The sequence below is a fragment of the Hyla sarda genome, unplaced genomic scaffold (genome assembly GCF_029499605.1).
Source record: "Hyla sarda isolate aHylSar1 unplaced genomic scaffold, aHylSar1.hap1 scaffold_165, whole genome shotgun sequence".
Lineage (NCBI taxonomy): Eukaryota > Metazoa > Chordata > Amphibia > Anura > Hylidae > Hyla > Hyla sarda.
Genome location: NW_026608288.1, coordinates 433657 through 458305, shown reverse-complemented (window position 1 = coordinate 458305; position 24649 = coordinate 433657). Strand labels below are relative to the sequence as shown.

At 53.3% G+C, this 24649-nt stretch overlaps 2 protein-coding genes across 2 annotated transcripts in view; both read right to left on the bottom strand.

Annotated features, from left to right (window-relative positions):
* The window catches only part of LOC130311604 (cytochrome c1, heme protein, mitochondrial), a 28238-nt gene extending 25281 nt beyond the window's left edge, over positions 1 to 2957 (bottom strand). Inside the window, exon 1 of the mRNA XM_056552499.1 lies at positions 2738 to 2957. Coding sequence (XP_056408474.1) covers positions 2738 to 2824 — 87 coding nt within the window. The 5' untranslated portion in view covers positions 2825 to 2957. The remainder of the gene's footprint in view (positions 1 to 2737) is intronic.
* Positions 2958 to 6496: 3539 nt separating this feature from the next.
* LOC130311603 (cytochrome P450 2C20-like) overlaps positions 6497 to 24649 on the bottom strand; it is an 88619-nt gene continuing 70466 nt past the window's right edge. The window contains exons 8-10 of the mRNA XM_056552498.1: positions 11447 to 11634; positions 11136 to 11277; positions 6497 to 8905 (exon numbers count right to left, since the gene is read on the bottom strand). Coding sequence (XP_056408473.1) covers positions 8712 to 8905; positions 11136 to 11277; positions 11447 to 11634 — 524 coding nt within the window. The 3' untranslated portion in view covers positions 6497 to 8711. The remainder of the gene's footprint in view (positions 8906 to 11135; positions 11278 to 11446; positions 11635 to 24649) is intronic.

Here is a 24649-nt window from a genome sequence, read left to right as displayed (position 1 = left end):
GTAACGCTTTTACTTCTCTTTCACTGTATATACAGCATTTACCAAATACCGTGTCCACCGAACACAAACTGCAGAGCCGAGGAGAACTCTACAAGTGTCACCGGTCCAGTACGTATACGTCACTGACATGAGGGCGAGCGCCCACAATCATATAACACTGGGAGTGTCATATATAAGGGTGATGCTGCAGTCCTAACAACAAGTATAAAATATATATAACTGGCAACACAGGCTTATTAAAAACAAGTAGCCCCCTGGCGTGTTTCGCTCCTCAGAGCTTCATCAGAGGTCTGGGCTAATGGGCATTTATCACAGCATTACACAGATGAGACGTCCTGACAGCAAACACCATTTCCCTGCCGGTCACAGGAGGAGATACTGAGGATCCTGTATATGGTGAAGCTCTAGGACCCTGTCACATCATGTGACACGATGAGCGGAGACCCCTCCCCTACAGTGCATGAACAACAACTCCCAGCATGTCCAGGCAGCACACCCCACATTCACTTATCACTGGGTATCTCTGCTTGTGATTAATGTCCCCCCTGCCCCATCCCAACTGCCCCGCCGTGGCCCCCCCCTGCCCCATCCCAACTGCCCCACCATGGCCCCCCCCTGCCCCATCCCAACTGCCCCACCGTGGCCCCCCCCCCCTGCCCCATCCCAACTGCCCCACCGTGGCCCCCCCCTGCCCCATCCCAACTGCCCCACCATGGCCCCCCCCCTGCCCCATCCCAACTGCCCCACCGTGGCCCCCCCCCCCTGCCCCATCCCAACTGCCCCACCGTGGCCCCCCCCCTGCCCCATCCCAACTGCCCCACCGTGGCCCCCCCCCCTGCCCCATCCCAACTGCCCCACCGTGGCCCCCCCCCCCTGCCCCATCCCAACTGCCCCACCGTGGCCCCCCCTGCCCCATCCCAACTGCCCCACCGTGGCCCCCCCTGCCCCATCCCAACTGCCCCACCGTGGCCCCCCCTGCCCCATCCCAACTGCCCCACCATGGCCCCCCTGCCCCATCCCAACTGCCCCACCATGGCCCCCCTGCCCCATTCCACCGACCCCACCAAGATCCCCAGCCTCATCCCACCAAGACCCCCTATCGCATCACTGACAACCCCCCCTGCCCTATCCCGCCGGCCCCTACCACCTCCCTCCTCTCAGCTTTTCCTCCTGTCCCCCCTGGTTTCTCCTCCGGTCCCCCCGGTCTCTCCTCCTGTCCCCCCCCCCGGTCTCTCCTCCTGTCCCCCCCCGGTCTCTCCTCCTGTCCCCCCCCCCGGTCTCTCCTCCTGTCCCCCCCCCCGGTCTCTCCTCCTGTCCCCCCCCCGGTCTCTCCTCCTGCCCCCCCCCCGGTCTCTCCTCCGGTCCCCCCCCCGGTCTCTCCTCCGGTCCCCCCCCCCGGTCTCTCCTCCGGTCCCCCCCCCCGGTCTCTCCTCCGGTCCCCCCCCCGGTCTCTCCTCCGGTCCCCCCCCCGGTCTCTCCTCCGGTCCCCCCCCCCGGTCTCTCCTCCTGTCCCCCCCCCCCGGTCTCTCCTCCTGTCCCCCCCCCCCCCGGTCTCTCCTCCTGTCCCCCCCCCCCGGTCTCTCCTCCTGTCCCCCCCCCCCCGGTCTCTCCTCCTGTCCCCCCCCCCCCGGTCTCTCCTCCTGTCCCCCCCCCCCGGTCTCTCCTCCTGTCCCCCCCCCCCGGTCTCTTCCTCCTGTCCCCCCCCCCGGTCTCTCCTCCTGTCCCCCCCCCGGTCTCTCCTCCTGTCCCCCCCGGTCTCTCCTCCTGTCCCCCCCGGTCTCTCCTCCTGTCCCCCCCCGGTCTCTCCTCCTGTCCCCCCCCCGGTCTCTCCTCCTGTCCCCCCCCCGGTCTCTCCTCCTGTGCCCCCCCCGGTCTCTCCTCCTGTCCCCCCCCGGTCTCTCCTCCTGTCCCCCCCCCGGTCTCTCCTCCTGTCCCCCCCCCGGTCTCTCCTCCTGTCCCCCCCCCCGGTCTCTCCTCCTGTGCCCCCCCCCCCGGTCTCTCCTCCTGTGCCCCCCCCGGTCTCTCCTCCTGTCCCCCCCCCCGGTCTCTCCTCCTGTCCCCCCCCCCCGGTCTCTCCTCCTGTCCCCCCCCCCGGTCTCTCCTCCTGTCCCCCCGTCCTCCTCCTGTCCCCCCCCCGGTCTCTCCTCCTGTCCCCCCGGTCTCTCCTCCTGTCCCCCTGGTTTCTCCTCCTGTCCCCCGGTCTCTCCTCCTGTCCCCCCCCCCGGTCTCTCCTCCTGTCCCCCCCCCGGTCTCTCCTCCTGTCCCCCCGGTCTCTCCTCCTGTCCCCCCCCCCGGTCTCTCCTCCTGTCCCCCCCCCCCGGTCTCTCCTCCTGTCCCCCCCCCCGGTCTCTCCTCCTGTCCCCCCCCCCCGGTCTCTCCTCCTGTCCCCCCCCCCCGGTCTCTCCTCCTGTCCCCCCGGTCTCTCCTCCTGTCCCCCCCCCCGGTCCTCTCCTCCTGTCCCCCTGGTTTCTCCTCCTGTCCCCCGGTCTCTCCTCCTGTCCCCCCCCCGGTCTCTCCTCCTGTCCCCCCCCCGGTCTCTCCTCCTGTCCCCCTGGTTTCTCCTCCTGTCCCCCTGGTTTCTCCTCCTGTCCCCCGGTCTCTCCTCCTGTCCCTCCGGCCTTCCTCCGGCCTCTCTCCCCGGTGACCTTCATTCACCGCCCGGTCACCGGCTCCCTGCTCTCCCCTTTATGCCCCCAGGTCTCGGCTCGGCTCCGCGCCCTTCCCGTTTCCCCGTTACCTGAGGAGCCACAGGCCAGGCCGTCCGCCCCCCGAGCAGCTGTCCCGCCCGCAGCGACCTCCGGATCACTAGACACGCCGCCGCCATCTTTCCCGGCTAGAAGGGAAGTCACAGCTCCAGCGCCCGCCCTCACTGACAGCTAAGACGTCACTTCCTGCCGCCATCTTACTGCTCCCTATCAGTGTCAGGTGTGTGGAGTTTCCTGGAGCCGAGGTTACGCTGGGTGTAGCAAAATGGCCGGATACGACCTTGGCAGTGCGCAGGCGCGGGACGTGCTGAGGTGAGCTGGAGGTGACCTGCGCGTAACGCATATATGTCACGTGACCCTGCTGGGCGGGAAGCGCTTATATCTATGGCGACCGTGGAATAAACATTGTAGTAGGGTGAAGGGAGGAGGGTGTGGGGGGGAGGAGGAGGGTGTGAGGGGTGGGGAAGGTGTGAGGGGGGAAGTGGGGAGGAGGGAGAAAAGAGGGAGGAGGGTGTGAGGGGGGTGATAGGAGGGTGTGAGGGGGGAGGAGGAGGGTGTGAGGGGGGAGGAGGAGGGTGTAAGGGGAGGGAGGAGGAGGGTGTGAGGGGGTAAAGAGGAGGAGGGTGTGAAGGGGTGAAGAGGGAGGGGGGAAAGGGTGTGAGGGGGGAGGAGGGTGTGGGGGGGGGAAAGTGGGGAGGAGGGAGAAAAGAGGGAGGAGGGTGTGAGGGGGGTGATAGGAGGGTGTGAGGGGGGAGGAGGAGGGTGTAAGGGGAGGGAGGAGGAGAGTGTGAGGGGGTAAAGAGGGGGGAGGAGGAGGGTGTGAAGGGGTGAAGAGGGAGGGGGGAAAGGGTGTGAGGGGGAGGAGGGTGTGGGGGAGGGGAAGGGGGTGTGAGTGGAGTGGGGGAGAGGGAGGAGGGTGTGAGGGGGGAAGAGAGGAGGGGGGAGGAGGGTGTGAAGAGGGAGGGGGGAAAGGGTGTGAGGGGGGAGGAGAGGAGGGTGTAAGGGGGGGGGGGGGGAGAGAGAGGGGAGGGTGTTTTCCCCCCTTACCCTCTAATAGACAGAACTCTTTGTATTTCCCGATGGGGTTATGTTATGGGGGATGATGACATCATTATATACTTTCCAATGAAATCACAAATTTTACTCCAAAATCTACAGTGCAACAAAGTAATATTTTGGGGAGAAATAAGAAGAATGGAGATATGACATAGTGAAAACGTCTTTCTCCCATAGAGGTATATGCAGGGGGCGTGACGGCTCCTTCGTGCGGGGGTTACAACGCACCATTCCCTTGGAGAGATAGGACCCAGTACATGAGATTCCAGGGGCCCCAGCGGTCAGACCCTGAGTGTTTTTCACTATGACCGATGTCCTTTAATTTTGGGACTTTTGAGGATGTTTTTACGCAGATCGCTTTACGGTACAATTATCAAGTTCTCTTTATTCTGTAGGTCCATACGATTACAATGAGAACAGTTTATGTCGTTTTATTTAACCACCCACTGCAGCATAGCCACACCCCCTGGGAACCATGTGACTCATGACATATTTTCTCTGACCACATGGAATGATGGGAAATATCAGAGACAGCACTCCAGCATTCCCAGGTGGGGGTCCTGTGCATGAGAAACGGACAAAGCGCCTCCCGGAGGTAATAGAAGCAAATTACATAGTATTATAACTTGTATGAACGGCTCAAAGGCTAAAGAAGAAAATCCTGGAGTAAAATCTCCTCAGTGTACAGAGCCCCGCTTGTCCTCAGTGTACAGATTCCTGCTTGTCCTCAGTGTACAGGGCCGCGCTTGTCCTCAGTGTACAGGGCCGCGCTTGTCCTCAGTGTACAGAGCCCCCGCTTGTCCTCAGTGTACAGAGCCCCCGCTTGTCCTCAGTGTACAGAGCCCTGCTTGTCCTCAGTGTACAGAGCCCTGCTTGTCCTCAGTGTACAGAGCCCCGCTTGTCCTCAGTGTACAGAGCCCCGCTTGTCCTCAGTGTACAGAGCCCCGCTTGTCCTCAGTGTACAGAGTCCTGCTTGTCCTCAGTCTAGAGAGCCCTGCTTGTCCTCAGTGTACAGATCCCTGCTTGTCCTCAATGTACAGAGCCCTGCTTGTCCTCAGTCTAGAGAGCCCTGCTTGTCCTCAGTGTACAGATCCCTGCTTGTCCTCAGTGTACAGAGCCCCGCTTGTCCTCAGAGTACAGAGCCCCGCTTGTCCTCAGTGTACAGAGCCCCCGCTTGTCCTCAGTGTACAGAGCCCCCGCTTGTCCTCAGTGTACAGAGCCCCCGCTTGTCCTCAGTGTACAGAGCCCCCACTTGTCCTCAGTGTACAGAGACCCGCTTGTCCTCAGTGTACAGAGCCCTGCTTGTCCTCAGTGTACAGAGCCCCGCTTGTCCTCAGTGTACAGAGCCCCGCTTGTCCTCATTGTACAGAGCCCCGCTTGTCCTCAGTGTACAGAGCCCCGCTTGTCCTCAGTGTACAGAGCCCCGCTTGTCCTCAGTGTACAGATTCCCGCTTGTCCTCAGTGTACAGGGCCGCGCTTGTCCTCAGTGTACAGGGCCGCGCTTGTCCTCAGTGTACAGAGCCCTGCTTGTCCTCAGTGTACAGAGACCCCGCTTGTCCTCAGTGTACAGAGCCCCCGCTTGTCCTCAGTGTACAGAGCCCCCGCTTGTCCTCAGTGTACAGAGCCCTGCTTGTCCTCAGAGTACAGAGCCCCGCTTGTCCTCAGTGTACAGAGCCCCCGCTTGTCCTCAGTGTACAGAGCCCTGCTTGTCCTCAGTGTACAGAGCCCCGCTTGTCCAGATCTGCAAAACATATCAATGGCTTGAAGAACCGACCAATTAGAACGTACATTCACTGGTAAAACCCCTGTATTACTGAAGTGTATGCACTGGCTGGTGTCTGGTTGCGCCCCATACAGTACAGGGAGGTATTACATGTTCTGTACTCTTTACCTGTATTACTGAAGTGTATGCACTGGCTGGTGTCTGGTTGCGCCCCATACAGTACAGGGAGGTATTACATGTTCTGTACTCTTTACCTGTATTACTGAAGTGTATGCAGGGACTGGTGTCTGGTAGTGCCCCCTACAGTACAGGGAGGTATTACATGTTCTGTACTCTTTACCTGTATTACTGAAGTGTATGCACTGACTGGTGTCTGGTAGCGCCCCCTACAGTACAGGGAGGTATTACATGTTCTGTCCTCTTTACCTGTATTACTGAAGTGTATGCACTGACTGGTGTCTGGTAGTGCCCCCTACAGTACAGGGAGGTATTACATGTTCTGTCCTCTTTACCTGTATTACTGAAGTGTATGCACTGACTGGTGTCTGGTAGCGCCCCCTACAGTACAGGGAGGTATTACATGTTCTGTACTCTTTACCTGTATTACTGAAGTGTATGCACTGACTGGTGTCTGGTAGCGACCCCTACAGTACAGGGAGGTATTACATGTTCTGTACTCCTTACCTGTATTACTGAAGTGTATGCACTGACTGGTGTCTGGTAGCACCACCTACAGTACAGGGAGGTATTACATGTTCTGTATTCTTTACCTGTATTACTGAAGTGTATACACTGACTGGTGTCTGGTAGCGACCCCTACAGTACAGGGAGGTATTACATGTTCTGTACTCCTTACCTGTATTACTGAAGTGTATGCACTGACTGGTGTTTGGTAGCGCCCCCTACAGTACAGGGAGGTATTACATGTTCTGTACTCCTTACCTGTATTACTGAAGTGTATGCACTGACTGGTGTCTGGTAGCGCCCCCTACAGTACAGGGAGGTATTACATGTTCTGTCCTCTTTACCTGTATTACTGAAGTGTATGCACTGACTGGTGTCTGGTAGCACCCCCTACAGTACAGGGAGGTATTACATGTTCTGTATTCTTTACCTGTACCAGGTTTAGCTGCTCCTGTGGACACCAGGTGAGGGCGGCTCCATGTTACTTTTTTTTAGGACACTGTGTATTGTACAGGACCCTGAAGAAGCTCCTGTCCTCCACATAGACAGTGATTACAGTTTCCAGCAGATCTTTCTTACTTTTATGTGTAAGGATTTGCTTTATCTGTATTAGTTATCTACTTATTTTTCTTTAATCCTCACTTTTTCCTATTTTGGATGACATTTTGGGGCTTCAGATTCAATTCTCAGTCTTCCATAGAGTTATGGTCCCAACATACAATGGTTTCAACATACAATGGTCGTCCTGGAACCAATTAATATTGTAACTTGAGGGACCACTGTATATAACAGTAAAAACCCTTCAATATCTCTTCTTGCTGCCATTGAAGGAAAACATTATTTCAAGAGGGTGAGAACCCATTCTGGCCAGTGTGTCTCTAACTCCTAGTGTTTAGAAAACACTGATCTAGAAAATGGTAATAAGTTGGAATAAAGCCCATTCCTTCACTGTTTCTCCTGGAAATCCATGGTTGATCTGACAGCTGAATGTTATGATTCCCCTTGTGGTTTCCCTTGTGCCCTGTCAGCGCTTAGAGAGTCACACACAGTATGGATACATCCTATTGACAAGGAGAATAGTAACACCCTGTCTTCCTCTGGTTCTGGAAGAAGCACCAACCGCTCCTGTGTTCACTTGTTGCCGTTACAATGCCCGGGACAATCAGGAGGGGTGGACAACGGACCAATAGTCCCTGCACAAGCTCCTTGTACCTGCATTTGTATACTGTCTTTTTGTACTCCTGACTATGACTTGTGCCCTGACTACCCCTTTGCTTAGAGATTTGGTATGACCTGGTTCTAACTTGACCTTTCTGACCTTGCTCTTTCTGTTTTATTTGTCTGGTTGCCGGTCACCTCGTCTGTTCCTTGGTTAACCCTTTGTGTCCTGACTTTCTCCCCGATCTAAAATCTTGTGTGTTTTTTTGTTTTATCTTTTATCTCACTACGCCTTGCACTTGTTCAAAGTAGATACCATCGCCCAGTTGTGAGTCTGTCGCATAGGGCGGATCCATCAAGTAGGCAGGGAAAGGGAGTTTGGGGGAGCTTAGGGCTATCTAATGTGACACCCAGTTGACAATTAATTTGTTAATTCAATTGTTAAATCATTTTGACGAGGAGTAATTGAGGAGAGATAAAAAAAAGAAAAAAATAGAGTTGTAAGAACAATTTCTGCAGACCTGTTATTTCATGGATAATACATGTTATTCCTCATACAGACAGGTCAGAAAAGGCGGAGGGTCATCTACAAATAGAGTTTTGTTGCTTAATAGTAAATTCAAAGAATCTGAGAACCAAAATACCTGAAATTGCTCTCAAAGTTAAAGTGTAGGTTTATATCATAGTAATAATGGTATCATGTTATCATCTATATCATACTGGACCCCACTGTAGTATGGTTGTCATTCAGATGCGGAGTCACCCAGTACTGTTGTGTTTTTTTGTTTGACCTCACTATGCACCACACTTGTTCAGAGTAGGGACTGTCGCCCAGTTTGGGGTCCATCAAATAGGGTGGATCATCAATTCGGCAGGGAAAGGAGCTGTGGGTGAGCTCACAGCTTTCCAGTGCGTAACCCAGTTGTTAATAAATGCATTTCCGGGAGGTGTAATCGAAGAAAGATACAATATAGAGTAGTTAGAACAATTGTTATTTCATGGATGGTTTGGTTGCTTTACAGTGAATTTAAAGAAAATGAAATCCAAAATACCTGAAATTCCTGTCAAAGTAGAAACGTAGGTTTATACCATAGTAATAGTTTGAATTATAGAAAAATTCTGTGTACTATATCTTATATGTCATACTGGACCCCACTGTAGTCCAGTTTGCACCCAGATGTGGAATCACTCAGTCCACCCCCAGAAGGGCTTTGATATATAGAACAGAATGGGCTCGTGTCGTCACAGTGTGTCATGTCATTTTGATCTCAGCCCTCGTCATCCATCATCACTTTTTACCAAATATTACTTCTTTTATATGTTTATTTTGCCACATTTCCTGGGATAATAACTTTTCTCATTTCCTTCATGGATGCTGAGGGCGCTCACTTTGACAAGACGCGAGGCACAGCGCAGATCTCCTCTGATGCGATGATTTCCGTCTTGTTCAGGTTCAGATATTTTGAGTCCCGTCGCTTTGTCCCCGGGGGAAGGGTAAATGTGAATTTCTGGAGCAAAGCGGAGAAGAGCAGGAAGAGTTCCATGCGGGCCAGGTTCTCTCCAAGACAAACTCGCTTCCCTAGAAGAACAACACAGGTCATCACTGTCTCCTGGTGGCCTTGTTAAGACCCCTTCATGCTGTCAGTGAATGTAAACATACTTATTTATACCATACAAGGTTGGTCTGGTAAGTATCCAGCCATGTAATAGGAAATATAGAGACATTTGTTGAGGAAGATACTAGAAATTGTACAAAGAACATTGAAGCCTCAGTCAGTGGCATATTTACCAATAGGCCAACAAGGTCTAGGCCTAGGGTGGTAGTTTAAGGGGGGTGGCAGAAATGCTGCCCCATGATACACCATTGGCTATGATATGCCCTGGAGCCTCACTCTACAACAACAATACTGCCCTGGTCCTGGAGGGCTCCTGGCTCCTAGGAAGGAGGAGAAAGCAGGGTCAGTTGTCAGGAAAGCATGAAGCAGCCACACGTCAGGAGGGCTCAAAGGAAGTGGCTACACAGTCATGGGAGGTACATACTGCCCCTGAACTAGCTGCGGCAGGGATCGGTAGCAGGCTGTCTGTTACAGTGTGGGTACAGGGTGTGCCTGGACATCACCCTGGTGGTTTGTGCGGTGGAGCAGGAGCTGATGGCCGTTTAGCCGGTTGGTCAGCCTCTGCAAGCTCATCACCCGCCAGGATCTCAAGATGCTTTATCGGGACTGTACCAATACCAAGTCAGAGCCTTCTGCCCCATAGTATAATCTACTACTCTGTGTCTCATAGTGTTACCCTGTGCCTAGTGCCTCATAACTAGCTTTGGGGTTGGGGGGTTTGATGAATGTGTCTAGCACATCTGTATTGCCTGCTTGATTCAGATGCCCCTCAATACGTGTGCCACTTATATGTGTATGGCCACTACCGAGGCTATTAGTATATAGAGATCATAACCACTGCAGTTTAAAATGTCACACAGGCCAGAGTCCTGACGTTTTGCTGGCAACCCAGCTTCATTAGAGGACTGGCCGCCAGTCCTCTGATGAAGCTGGGTTGCCAGCGGAACGTCAGGACTCTGGCTTGTGTGACATTTTAAACTGCAGTGGTTATAGTCAGCACTATGATCTCTATATACTAATAGCGTCAGTAGTGGCCATACACATATAAGTGGCTCACGTATTGAGGGGCATCTAAATCAAACAGGCAATACAGATGTGCTAGACACACCCTGTATTTTTTAATCAGTATGGTAGTTGTGCCTAATGGTATCTAGTTCAATCATTACACATGTTTTTGGTTTTAAAACACTGAATAAAAGTTACATTTTAATTTTTAGTTATTTTTTGGGGGAGTTTCTAGTTCAGGGTACCCCTTTGGGGCACGTCTGCTCAGTCTGGGGCACGTCGGCTCAGTCTGGGGCACGTCGGCTCAGTCTGGGGCACGTCGGCTCAGTCTGGGGCACGTCGGCTCAGTCTGGGGCACGTCGGCTCAGTCTGGGGCACGTCTGGGCCACGTAATGGCCTATATAAAAAAAAAAGCTTGAAAGAAGAAACAAGGAGGCACTGGCGTTGCTACAACGTGAAGTTTATTCCATGAGGTCAATGATACACCTCTGGCCGACAGGCCATTTCTCGCTCAGCGAGCGAGAAACGGCCTGTCGGCCAGAGATGTATCATTGACCTTATGGAATAAACTTCACTTGGCAGCAACGCCAGTGCCTCCTCGTTTCTTCTTTCAAGCTGAAATTTGTCCTTTTTTCTGGAGGATTGGGCACGGTAACCAGACAAATTTTCCGTGCCCAGGTGTAGGACGGTATTCACACCACCTTCTGCTCATTCAGGTGCGTGGCAGTGCCGTACTTGCTTTTCTCTCATTATGGACTTATATAAAAAAGACCATTAGGGGATCCCCATACCATCCAGGACATAATCCTCTGCGGCTGCATCATCATCTTTTGTGTGTTTGCTGCGTTTCTGCAGCACAACTGTTGATTTATTGCGGATTTTGACTTTACCATTGAAGTTAATGGGGAAAAACCCTCATCCTCCACAGAGCACTGGATTTATTTCAATTGAGACAAGATTGTGGGCAGATTTTTTGTATGCAGCAAAAAAAAAAAAAAAGATTTTCACTTATCCCATAAACAATTGCTTCCCAGCCAAGGGGCCTCTAGCTGTTGCAAAACAACAAATCCCAGCAAGCATTCTGGGAGTTGTAGTTCTATGACAGCTGGAGGCACCCTGGTTGAGAAACACTGCCATAAACTTTATACAGACTCTGGGTCATCTCACATGTGCATCTCCAGTTCTTACCTGCTGAGAAAGGCATGAAGGCCAGCCTGGTGCGGAACTGCCCCTCCTCATTCAGGAAATGCCCGGGGTTGAATACTTCTGGGGTCTCCCACTGAGAGGGGTCGGTCAGGACGGATGAGATAAAGGGGATTATGGTCGTTCCCTGAGAAGGGAAAGGATAAGTTATACAAATGGGTCCCTGTGTATGAGCCCCATATTATACCAGAGGTTCCCTTCTTATTAGGACATCTACCCAGGGGGGCAATGGGGCAAATACTTGGACTGTGATCTGTCGTACATTCAGCTCTGTGTGTTGTAGAAGATTCTTTTACCTTTGGAATATTGTAACCTCTGAACCTGATGTCTTCAGTCACCGCGTGGAAAAGTGCAGTTGGCGCCAAATCAAGGACTCTCTGTATTTCGTGGATGACGGCGTTGGTATACGGCAACTGGGGCTTATCCATAATCTCAGGGGGACGGAAACCATTGGTCACCTCATATATCTCCTGCTGAACCTTATCTGTGAGAGAAAGATCAGAAGAGAAGACCCTGCGCATGTAATGTATGTACACACCAGCAGAATAGTGAGTGCAGCTCTGGGGTATTGTTACGCCTAGCGCTCCGGGTCCCCGCTCCTCCCCGGAGCGCTTACGGCGTCTCTCTCTCCGCAGCGCCCCGGTCGGTCCCGCTGACCGGGAGCGCTGCACTGTCATGGCCGTCGGGGATGCGATTCGCACAGCGGGACGCGCCCGCTCGCGAATCGCATCCCAGGTCACTTACTCGTCCCGGTCCCCTGCTGTCATGTGCTGGCGCGCGCGGCTCCGCTCTCTAGGGCGCGCGCGCGCCAGCTCCCTGAGACTTAAAGGGCCAGTGCACCAGTGATTGGTGCCTGGCCCAATTAGCTTGATTGGCTCCACCTGCTCCCAGACTATATCTGTTCTCTGTCCCTGCACTTCCCTGCCGGATCTTGTTGCCTTAGAGCCTAGTGAAAGCGTTACTGTGTTGTCCTTACTGTGTACTTGACCTCCTGCTATTACCTTACTGACTACGATCCTTGCTGCCTGCCCCGACCTTCTGCTACGTCCGACCTTGCTTCTGTCTACTCCCTTGTACCGCGCCTATCTTCAGCAGTCAGAGAGGTTGAGCCGGTGCTAGTGGATACGACCTGGTCACTACCGCCGCAGCAAGACCATCCCGCTTTGCGGCGGGCTCTGGTGAAAACCAGTAGTGACTTAGAACCGGTCCACTAGCACGGTCCACGCCAATCCCTCTCTGGCACAGAGGATCCACCTCCTGCCAGCCGGCATCGTGACAGTAGATCCGGCCATGGATCCCGCTGAGGTTCCCCTGCCATCTATCTCTGATCTCACCACGGTGGTCGCCCAGCAAGCCCGACAGATCGCCCATCTAACCCACCAGCTGTCGGAAGTGTCCACCATAGTGCAACAACTTCAGTCGCAACTTCTGCTACAGCAGCAACCATCTCCTCCGCCAGCTCCTGCACCCCTTCCGCAGTGAGTGGCCACTCCTAGCCTCCGCTTGTCCCTGCCGGACAAATTTGATGGGGACTCTAAGTTTTGCCGTGGCTTTCTTTCGCAATGTTCCCTGCACTTGGAGATGATGTCGGACCAGTTTCCTACTGAAAGGTCTAAGGTGGCTTTCGTAGTCAGCCTTCTGTCTGGAAAAGCCCTGTCATGGGCCACACCGCTCTGGGACCGCGATGACCCCGTCACTGCCTCTGTACACTCCTTCTTCTCGGAAATTCGAAGTGTCTTTGAGGAACCTGCCCGAGCCTCTTCTGCTGAGACTGCCCTGCTGAACCTGGTCCAGGGTAATTCTTCCGTTGGCGAGTACGCCATACAATTCCGTACTCTTGCTTCTGAACTATCCTGGAATAATGAGGCCCTCTGCGCGACCTTTAAAAAAGGCCTATCCAGCAACATTAAAGATGTTCTGGCCGCACGAGAAATTCCTGCTAACCTGCATGAACTCATTCATCTAGCCACTCGCATTGACATGCGTTTTTCTGAGAGACATCAAGAGCTCCGCCAGGAAAAAGACTTAGATCTCTGGGCACCTCTCCCACAGTCTCCGTTGCAATCTACGCCTAGGCCTCCCGCCGAGGAGGCCATGCAAGTGGATCGGTCTCGCCTGACCCAGGAGGAGAGGAATCGCCGTAGGGAAGCAAATCTTTGTCTGTACTGTGCCAGTACCGAACATTTTTTGGTGGATTGCCCTATCCGTCCTCCACGTCTGGGAAACGCACGCTCGCACCCAGCTCTCGTGGGTGTGGCGTCTCTTGAGTCTAAGTCGGCTTCTCCACGTCTCACGGTGCCCGTGCGGATTTTCCCTTCAGCCAACTCCTCCCTCTCAGCCGTGGCCTGCCTGGACTCTGGTGCCTCTGGGAATTTTATTCGTGAGTCCTTGGTGAATAAATTCCGCATCCCGGTGACCCGTCTCGTCAAGCCACTCTACATTTCCGCGGTCAACGGAGTCAGGTTGGATTGCACCGTGCGTTACCGCACGGAGCCCCTCCTAATGTGCATCGGACCTCATCACGAAAAAATTGAGTTTTTGGTCCTCTCCAATTGCACTTCCGAAATTCTCCTTGGACTACCCTGGCTTCAACACCATTCCCCAACCCTGGATTGGTCCACAGGGGAGATCAAGAGCTGGGGTTCCTCTTGTTTCAAGGACTGCCTTAAACCGGTTCCCAGTACTCCCTGCCGTGACCCTGTGGTTCCCCCTGTAACCGGTCTGCCGTCCTGCCATAAGAAGTGCCTCTCCCCCCCTCCCAGTCCAGTCAGGCAAGCCTCGGTGCCTCCCCATGGCCCTCGTCCTGGTGTCACACTGCCCCGTGCCAGGCCTCGCCCTCCCTCCCCATTCCCACTCCTGCTGTACTGCCTGCCGTTGAGGAAACCCTCCATTCTTTCCCGGTCTCCTCATCCCAGGGGAGGCAGTTACCGGACAAAGAGAAGGGGAGACCTAAGGGGGGGGGGTACTGTTACGCCTAGCGCTCCGGGTCCCCGCTCCTCCCCGGAGCGCTTACGGCGTCTCTCTCTCCGCAGCGCCCCGGTCGGTCCCGCTGACCGGGAGCGCTGCACTGTCATGGCCGTCGGGGATGCGATTCGCACAGCGGGACGCGCCCGCTCGCGAATCGCATCCCAGGTCACTTACCCGTCCCGGTCCCCTGCTGTCATGTGCTGGCGCGCGCGGCTCCGCTCTCTAGGGCGCGCGCGCGCCAGCTCCCTGAGACTTAAAGGGCCAGTGCACCAGTGATTGGTGCCTGGCCCAATTAGCTTGATTGGCTCCACCTGCTCCCAGACTATATCTGTTCTCTGTCCCTGCACTTCCCTGCCGGATCTTGTTGCCTTAGAGCCTAGTGAAAGCGTTACTGTGTTGTCCTTACTGTGTACTTGACCTCCTGCTATTACCTTACTGACTACGATCCTTGCTGCCTGCCCCAACCTTCTGCTACGTCCGACCTTGCTTCTGTCTACTCCCTTGTACCGCGCCTATCTTCAGCAGTCAGAGAGGTTGAGCCGTTGCTAGTGGATACGACCTGGTCACTACCGCCGCAGCAAGACCATCCCGCTTTGCGGCGGGCTCTGGTGAAAACCAGTAGTGACTTAGAACCGGTCCACTAGCACGGTCCACGCCAATCCCTCTCTGGCACAGAGGATCCACCTCCTGCCAGCCGGCATCGTGACAGGTATAATACAGGATATAACTCAGGATCAGTACAGGATAAGTAATGTAATGTATGTACACAGTGACCTCACCAGCAGAATAGTGAGTACAGCTCTGGAGTATAATACAGGATATAAATCAGGATCAGTACAGGATAAGTAATGTAATGTATGTACACAGTGATCTCACCAGCAGAATAGTGAGTACAGCTCTGGGGTATAATACAGGATATAACTCAGGATCAGTAAAGGATAAGTAATGTATGTATACAGTGACCTCACCAGCAGAATAGTGAGTACAGCTCTGGAGTATAATACAGGATATAACTCAGGATCAGTACAGGATAAGTAATGTAATGTATGTACACAGTGACCTCACCAGCAGAATAGTGAGTACAGCTCTGGAGTGCTGACCAATTAGTTGCGGGTGTGGTCGTGCTTCAGCTGTGCTGTGTGTCTGCTGTGTCTCCTGAGCTCCAGGGATTTCCACCTGTTCCACCTGGGGCCTGCTTCCTCCTCCCCAGGGAGGGAGTGGGTTTCCAGGCATGAGTGAGGGAGGCGAGGCCCAGGCTTCTGCTCCTCGGAATAGGCCGCAGGGGAGCAGTAGAAGCCAGCAAGCGGCCGGAACATCCGAGGATTTAGGGGGTGAGGCGTTCCACCAGGAGTCGCAGCAATGCTGCTCCAACTCCCCCCACAGAGGCGAAAAACTCCAAGGTGGGATCCTCCTTGGGAAAGCTGGGTGCTGCCAGTGGAAAGCTGAGTTCGTCCGGAAGAAGGCAGAGTGCTCACGGAGGTGAAGCCGACCTCAGTGAGGAAGGCTGGGGAGTGCTGAGGACCCGGGAGTCTATTTCCACCTATACCTCCCGGGTAAAAAGTCACCTCCGTGAGTATGAAGACGCCTGTAAGGCCATCAGGAGGCTCCGAGAGGAACTGCGCTGTGCCCGTGCCAGAGCCAAGGTTAGTCCTAAACGGAAAAAAACTGAGATCCAGTCAGAGATAAAAAGACTTATGGCTGACATGCAAGTTTTGGAGGAGAGGAGAGCAGCATTACTGGAGAAGAGTGGGCCATTTAAAGAAAAATTGGAAAATGAGGAGCGCTTCAGGGTGACAGAAGAAGAAAAAAATAAAAGGTTGATGGGGCTGCAACCTGAGAGCCAGGTGGATGATGTGGAGGAGATGGAGGAAGAACAACAGCCAGATCCACCTGGTGGCCTGCGGCAACAGCAGCAGGCCCCGTACAGTGGGCCCCCTGCACAGCAGCCAGCAGTATCACCTGCCGACTCAGGGGAGGACAGTGACAGCAGCTACCAGGGAGGGGCGCTAATGGCCCAGATTCGTATGCTGGAATCCCCAGTGTGTCCTCAGAACCTGGTGTTTGGAGATGAGCTCCCAAATGAGGCACCTGGGGGTAAGAAGAAAAAGAAGACCAAGCCAAAGCAGCAAGAAGTGGTGAGTTACATCTACACCCCCCTCCCTGTAAACCCTGAGTCGGCCGCAGGGTCAGCTCATTGTGCAAGCCCCGTTACCCAGCCCAGCCCGTGTTCTGTGGTGGACTCGGTGCAAAGGTGCGGGGAGAGTACAGATACTAAAAGGGCGCAGAGCTCCATGCCTGTTTGCAGTAGCAGGGATGGAGCAGAGAAGGCATCGGCCGCAAGGCCGTACAGTGAGGGCGGCCCAGCGGTGGGCATAGAGGCAGACTCCAGTGCTGTAGTTCGCTCCCCTGTGGGAGAGGGGGGTGACTCAGTGCCGGAGGTAGTCGTGGTGGCTAAGGGAAAAATAGATTCTCCCAAAAGTAGAAAAAAACTTTTGTTTTGCATTGGCGCCGCTGATCCAGATCAGCGGCGCCCAGGAGCTGGACATTCTAGTACGGATGAGGCGGAGGGTACCGGTAAAAACAGGGCTGGGGCCGCTAATAAACAGGCTAGGCAGGCTTCCCGGTCCTTGTATAAGGGACCGGTGACCTGTCCTGTGGTGATGGCTCCAGCCCTGGTACCCAGTGATGCTGACAGTACAAAATCTGCGCCAGAACGCACCGGTCCAGCCAGTATGAATGTGGAGGTTAATGTTGGAGTGACTGAGGGTGTGAATGAGGGGAATAATTCATCTGTTACTAAAAATCTGTCTGGGGCTTTGAATAGTGGTTTGGGCTGTAGCACGGGTGGAGGTATGGGGGGCACATCAGCTAAAATAGGGATCAATGGTTTGGGTATGGATTATGTGGAGGAGGGTGGTGAAGGGGCACAGATTAGTGGTGGGAATGTAGGGTCTGGTCCAGTTGCACCCCCAGCGGTGGCAGCACCCATCCGCAGCTACGCGAATGTCACCGCTGGGGGAAGGGGGGCAGCTTCCTCGTCCTCTGGCTCTGGGGAGAACAGTTTGCAGCAGCGTCTCCTGGGGGCCTTAAGGAGAGGGGAGAGATCGATCAATGTAGAGGGTAGGGAGGTTGATCTATCCTTCTGGATAGAGAGACATGGTCTTTCAGCCTTCCGAGAGGAAAGAGGGGGGGATAATGTGTGGTCCCTCCCTACAGCCGGGCCAGGTGGTCTCCGTAGGAATGTGGTCCGGCTGAGGTGGAGAGGCAGTGATACATGTCCTCCAAGATCTAAAGTTGTTGAGCTTCTGCTGAAGTTGGGCTTTAAGGCAGCTGACATCTATGCCTTGATACATCCTTATGGTACCCCTGAGTTCGATATCAGCTTTGTTCGGCCGGAGGGGCTTGAGCTCTTCTGGTCGAATTATGAGTTGGTAAAGAATGAGCCCGGCTGGCGAGACTTTGCCATTCAGGCAGTGTCTCGCCAAAATAATGTCAAGAAGGTGACCGTTTTAACCCGTAATGAATCGCTTTCTTGTATTGACATCATGACGTGGCTAGGTCGGTATGGTGAGGTGGTGGAGGTCCCAAAAAAGAACAGGGATGAATATGGCATCTGGTCAGGGGCCTGGACGTTTATGGTCAAGCTTAGGCGTTCAGGAAACACCGTTACCCATATACCATCTGCGACCTTCCTCGGAAGGGATCGTATCCAGATCTTCTACCAGGGTCAGCCGAAGCTCTGTCACAGATGTGGTGACCCCACACATTTTAGTGCCAATTGCACTGTGCAGAAGTGCACTCTGTGTGGGGAAATAGGCCATCTCGCTACATCTTGTGCAGAGATTAGGTGTCACCTGTGTGGTGACTTAGGTCACCCATTCAGTCGCTGCCCTCGTTCCTTTGTCAACGCGGTTGTTGCCCTGGTGGGAGTAAGCCGTGAGGTGGATTCTGCTGGGGGGATGGCTGTCAGGGATGAAGGGGTGCAGGGGCCAGGGAAGAAAAGTAAGCAGAAGACGCCTGCCCAACTGAGGCGTCTCGAGAAGCGTCAAAGGGACAGGGAGATTCAGGACTCACAGGAGCATCAACCAACTGGGGTGACTCCTGATCCTGTCCCTGCGGCCAGTCTTACTGCTGAGGCCCTGGGGGATAGTTAACTGGATGAGGAGACTGGAAGGATCCACAAAGAGGGGGATGCCGTCTCCTCACTGTCCTCCCATGGTGGGAGCGCGGATGAGGACAGTGGGGGATGGGCAGAAACAAAGCGGGGTACTCGGAAGAATAAGAAAAGGAGAGATGTAAGATCTTCTCCCACCTGCCAGATGCCAAAGGAAGGTACAACTGATCTCCCTCTGATTGGTCTCTCCAACCGGTTCCGAGCCCTCCGCGACATTTCCTCTTCGGAGGAGGGGGTGGCTGGGGGTGAGGTTCCGGATGTTGCGGTGGGGCTCACAGGAGACGCTGAGTCCTCTCTCCCTGGGGAATCTATGCCTTCAGGGGGGGAGACAGGCCCAGAGTCAGGGGACGAGGAAAATGTATATAAAGGGAAAATGGACACATCTATTTCACTTAAAAGGGGTAAACCATCATCTGATGAGGAGGGTGGTGGGGTGGATGGGAAGGATGGTGGGAAAAAGAAAGCTGTCTAACTCAATCACCCTTGATGGCGGCACCCTCTCCGTTGACTCTGGCGTCCATTAATGTTGCCAGCATAAAGTCAGATACGGCTCGATTTGCGGCCTATGATTTTTTTGCCCATATTAATGCTGATATTTTATTTTTGCAGGAGACCAGGCTAACAGATATGTCATCTATCTACAAGGCTAAAAGAGAGTGGAGGAATGGGCCCTCCTACTGGTCTCTTGGGGCCGAGCCGTATAGCGGAGTGGCGGTCCTTTTTACCGCAGCGGTAGAATGCCGACGGGTTATCGAGTTAGAAATGGGAAGGTGCCTGATCTTAGATGTCCTCATGAAGGGACAAGAACTTCGCCTTATTAACATCTACGGCCCACAGTCTAAGTGGGACCGGAAGTGTCTCTTTATGAGGATCAAGCCCTATCTTTTTACAAGTCGGCAGGTGGTCTTTGGAGGGGACTTTAATGCTGTCACGAGGCCCCAAGACAGGGGAGGTGCCAGAGACAAGCTGACTTATGATAGCGCCGCCCTTAATAGCATAGCGAGTGAGGCTCGCCTGGTGGATGTCCACATCCGGCACACCCCAGGCCACGCGGGATTCACCTATCATAGGGGTAGTTGTAGGTCTAGGATAGACAGGTTTTATTTAAAGGAGGAGGCCGTCTCTTCAGCAGTATCTGTTGTTGAGGTGGAGTTTTCCGATCACTGTTTAATTTTGTTTTCTCTGAATGTCGCAGAGACCCCCCGGATGGGCAGAGGCTATTGGAAGCTGAATTCGTCTCTCTTGGAAGAAGCGGAGATAAGACAGTCCTTTGAGGATTTTCTTCAGAGCCAGGTACCATTGCTGGGCCTTTGTAGCAGTAAGTCAGAGTGGTGGGAGATCTTCAAGGAAAGGGTTGCGAGATTCTTCCGCCAGCTCTCGGGCCTCAGAAGCCTAAACAGGTACCGTTTGTACCAGGGCCTGAGGAAGAAACTTGAGAACCTTGTCTCGACTGGAGGTAGTCGTGATGATATCTCCAGAGTGAAGTCCTTGCTGATGAAGTGCCAGTACGATAGGCACGCATCTTTGGTTTTTGAGAGGGATTACGGGAAGTACCGCTCGCCCGACCCTTACAGAAACTGCAAGATGTCAGTGAATAGTAAAGTAGTCTCAGGACTGATTGATAGTACGGGATCCTTGAAAAGGTCCAGATCAGGGATCCTGGAGGTCGTCAGATCCTTCTACTCGCACCTCTTGGGAAGGAAGGATCTAGATCGAGATAAGGTATCAGCTTTCTTGGCTGAAACCGTCCCTGAACCAGGAGTAGACCCCTCTCTTGACGTTTTGACAGAGATGATCCGGGAAGAGGAAGTCAGGATGGCTATTGATGGGCTTGCCCTCAAGAAGTCACCCGGGCCGGATGGCTTAACATCTGAGTTCTATAAGACCTTTAAGGACACTTTGGTTCCCCTCTTGACCGCGGTTTTTAATGAGTGTCTATCCTCGGGCACTCTGCCAAAGTCAATGAGGAGGTCAGCGCTGATCATCCTGTCAAAGGGTAAAGACCCGTCCCACATTGAGAATTGGCGTCCCATAGCGCTTCTCAATGCGGACAGAAAGATTCTGGCAAAAGTGCTGTTTAATCGGCTGGTGGAGTTTGCACCCCGGCTCCTTTCGGGGGCTCAGCATTGCTCTGTTCCGGGCCGCAGTACATTCAGTGCTGTGCTCAGTGTCCGAGAGGCTGTGGAGCAGGGTAGGGCTGGCCACTGGAAGGGGTACTTGCTTTCCTTGGATCAGGCAAAAGCGTTTGATCGGGTTAACCATGAGTACCTCTGGTCTGTCCTTCTGAGATATGGCCTGCCAGGGGGGTTTGTTGATTTGCTTAAGACCTTGTATGTAGGGGCAGAGAGTTTCCCGCTTGTGAATGGTTGGATTGGCCGCTCTTTTGAGGTTGGGTCTGGTGTCCGTCAGGGTTGTCCTTTGAGCCCTTTGCTGTACGTGTTTGCAATCGATCCTTTCCTTAGAGGGATTGATTGTGGACCGTTGGCGGGGGTGAGAATGGACCTGGAGGTGCCGGATTCGGCTCTGAGGGCGGTAGCGTACGCTGATGATGTCACCGTGTTTGTCTCCTCACAAGAGGAGGGCAGATGGGTGATGTCAGAGGTGGACCGCTACTCGGAGGCATCCGGGTCAAAGATCAATCAGGATAAGTGTGAGAGTCTCTGGCTGGGAGGGGGAGATCCTGATTTTGATCTCCCGGACGCCCTTCCAGAGCCCCAGGAATCCGCAAAAGTCCTCGGCATCGAATTTGGTCAAGGGGATTACCCCAAACAAAACTGGGACAGCAGGCTTAAGATCGCCGCTCAGAAGGTAGATCAGTGGAAGGGTTGGTCTTTGACCCTCCGGGAAAGGGTTAACCTGATGAAAACTTTCCTGCTCCCTTTGCTGATATATCTGGGCAGTGTATGCATGTTGCCAGAACCTCTCTGGACCCGGGTCTACAGTGTGTTCTTCCAAATGTTATGGGGGAATAGACTGAACCTAGTGAAGAGGGAGGTTACTTACCGTACGAGGAGACTAGGGGGGTTGTGTATGGTCAACCCTGTGGTGTTCCTAGTGAATACCTTTCTTAAGACCAATATAGCAAACCTCTGGTCAGAGAGGGCTCCTCCGTGGGTATCCTCCTGTAGGGGATGGTTTCGGCCTTTCTTCCAGGAATGGGAGACAGGAGGGCAAGTGAAGGATCTTCGCACACCACACGGGCATCTCCCGGCTTATGCTACCCCGGTTCTGAAGGTTATTCGTCGGTGGGGTCTGGGGATGTGGGAGATTAGGACTCTGTCGAGGAAATTCCTTGACAAGAGGGTCCTGTCTTCTCATTTCCAGAGGCCATTGGCGCTCAAGGACTGCCCAAGTCGGGATCTGGAGGTGGGTTTAGAGCTTTTGAATTCTATCAGGATCCCCTTGAAGTTTTGGGACTTGACTTGGCGCTGCTTCCATGGGAAACTGTGTGTGAGGGACAATCTGAAGTGCAGGAGCTCTGATGACCGGGGATGTCCCCGCGAAGAGTGTGGAGGCATGCTGGAAAGCATGGAGCATTTTCTGCTTCATTGTCCCTTTAACACAGAGGTTTACAACAGGGTGGGCGCTTCCATTGGTTGGCCTCGGCTGGCCAGTCTTTCCTATGCGGAATGGGCCTATGGGGCATTCAGAAACCTTGGAGGCTGGGACCGGTGCACTTTATTCCTAGTCAGCTCAGTGGTCAGGTATTACACGTGGAACGCACGGTGTTTAGTGTCGACGCAGCGTAAAATCCTCCCTGTGGGTGAGGTGGTTAGGAACATTCTTGGTGACCTGGTGAAGGTGCGTTCTCTGGAGTACGAGAGGCTGGGTGCTGGCAGGGCCTCTCGTCTGTGGAGGGGCTCTGCCTTTAAAGTGCCTTAGCCAGTTGTCTCCCCCTGGTGGTGGGCTGATGCTGGCACATTAGTCTTTTTGTTTTGTGCTGTAGATATATGGTGATATAGGGCTTGCAGGCACTGAACTTGAGCTTTAGGGGTTTGTGTGATTGAAAAGCCTTATTGATGTTTGTTGTTTGGTTTGTATTATTTTGTATATATTTGTTTTGTTTGTACATTTATGTATATGTGTATATATGTATATATATATTGTATTTTTTTCTAGGGGTTGTGTCGTGTTGGGGTTTAGTGTTAGGTTGGGTGGTTGGTAGATGGGGGGAGGGGGGATTCTGTGTGGGACTTTTTAAAAAAAAAAAAAAATCCTGGACTGGTTCATGGACGTCTGTTATCATGTACTGGGGGCATGGGATGCGGGACCAGCTCAGGGCCAAAAAAAAAAAAAAAAAAAAAAAAAAAAAAAAATTATATATAAAAAACATTGTATATTCGGTTTTTCTTATTGTGGTGTTTGTTGGTGGTTTGACACATATTTATTATATTTATTATTTTGGGTGGGGAAATGCAACCGGACCAGTTTTTAGTTATTATTGTTATTATTATTACTGTAAGTATTATTATTATTGTAGAGTGTTTAGTAGTTGTTGTTATTATAGCGGTGTGTTTGGTGAGAATGAGGCTGGACCAGAAGATACTTGGTTGGACATTTTTGGACTAATATGGACTCATTTTTGTATATATTATACAGGTGTATGTTGTTTGTATTATTGTTATGGTGATGTTTATTCTTTTTGTAATGTTTTATATTTTTTAATAAAAGATCTACAGGATATAACTCAGGATCAGTACAGGATAAGTAATATAATGTATGTACACAGTGACCTCACCAGCAGAATAGTGAGTACAGCTCTGGGGTATAATACAGGATATAACTCAGGATCAGTACAGGATAAGTAATGTAATGTATGTACACAGTGACCTCACCAGCGGAATACTGAGTACAGCTCTGGAGTGGGAGCCAATCGGTTGTGGGTGTGGTTCTGCTTCAGTTCAGCTGTGTGGTGGTGTCTGCTGTGCCTCCTGAGCTCCAGGGAATTACCACCTGTTCCACCTGGGACCTGCTTTCTCCTCCCCAGGGAGGGAGTTGGTTTCCAGGGATGAGTGAGGGAGGCGAGGCCCAGGCTTCTGCCTCCCGGGGTAGGCCGCAGGGAGGCAGGAGAGGCCAGCAAGCGGCCTGTACATCAGAAGATTTGGGGGTTAGGCGATCCACCCGAAGTCGCAGCAATGTCACTCCAACACCCCCCACAGAGGCCGAAAGGTTTCTGGAAACGAGGATCCCAATTTGGGAAAGCTGGGTGCTGCCAGCAGAAAGCCAAAGTCATCTGGAGGAAGGCAGAGTACTCACGGAGGTGAAGCTGACCTCAGTGAGGAAGGCTGGGGAATGCTGAGGATCCGGGAGTCTATTTCCACCTATACTACCCGGGTCGTAAGTCACCTCCGTGAGTATGAAGACGATAGCAAAGCTGTGAGGAGGCTTCAGGAGGAACTTCGCCATGTCCGTTCTAGGCTGGAGGTTACCCCAAAGAAGAAGAAGCCTGAAGTCCAGGCACAGATAAAAGGTCTGATGGCTGAAATAAATGCTTTGGAGGAAAGAAAGGAGGAATTGCTGGAGATGAGTGGACCATTTAAAGAAAAGCTGAAAAATCAAGAGCGTTTCAGAGATATGGATGAAAAGAAACAGAGAAGGTTGATGGGGCTGAAACCTGAGAGCCAGGTGGATGATGATGAGGAGATAGAGGGAGAACAACAGCCAGATCTTCCTAGTTGCTGTCACGATTCGGCTGGCTGTGCCAGAGAGGGATTGGCGTGGACCGTGTCGGTGGACCGGTTCTAAGTTGCTACTGGTATTCACCAGAGCCCGCCGCAAAGCGGGATGGTCTTGCAGCGGCGGTAGCAACCAGGTCGTATCCACCGGCAACGGCTCAACCTCTCTGACTGCTGAGATAAGCGCGGTACAAGGGAGTAGACAAGAGCAAGGTCAGACGTAGCAGAAGGTCAGGGCAGGCAGCAAGGACCGTTGTCAGGGGCAACGGCAGGAGGTCTGGAACACAGGCTAGGAACACACAAGGAAACGCTTTCACTGGCACAATGGCAACAAGATCCGGCGAGGGAGTGCAGGGGAAGTGAGGTATAAGTAGGGAAGTGCACAGGTGAAAGTACTGATTAAAACCTCATGCGCCAATCAGTGGTGCATCGGCCCTTTAAATCGAAAGGACCCGGCGCGCGTGCGCCCTAAGGAGCGGGGCTGCGCGCGCCGGGTCAGCACAGACGGGGAATGGGTCTGGTAAGCGAGTCGGGATGCGCATCGCGAGCGGGCGCGTCCCGCATCGCGAATCGCATCCCGGCTGGGAGCATTATCGCAGCGCACCCGGTCGGCAGGTCTGACCGGGGCGCTGCGAATAAGAGAACGCTGTGAGCGCTCCGGGGAGGAGCAGGGACCCGGAGCG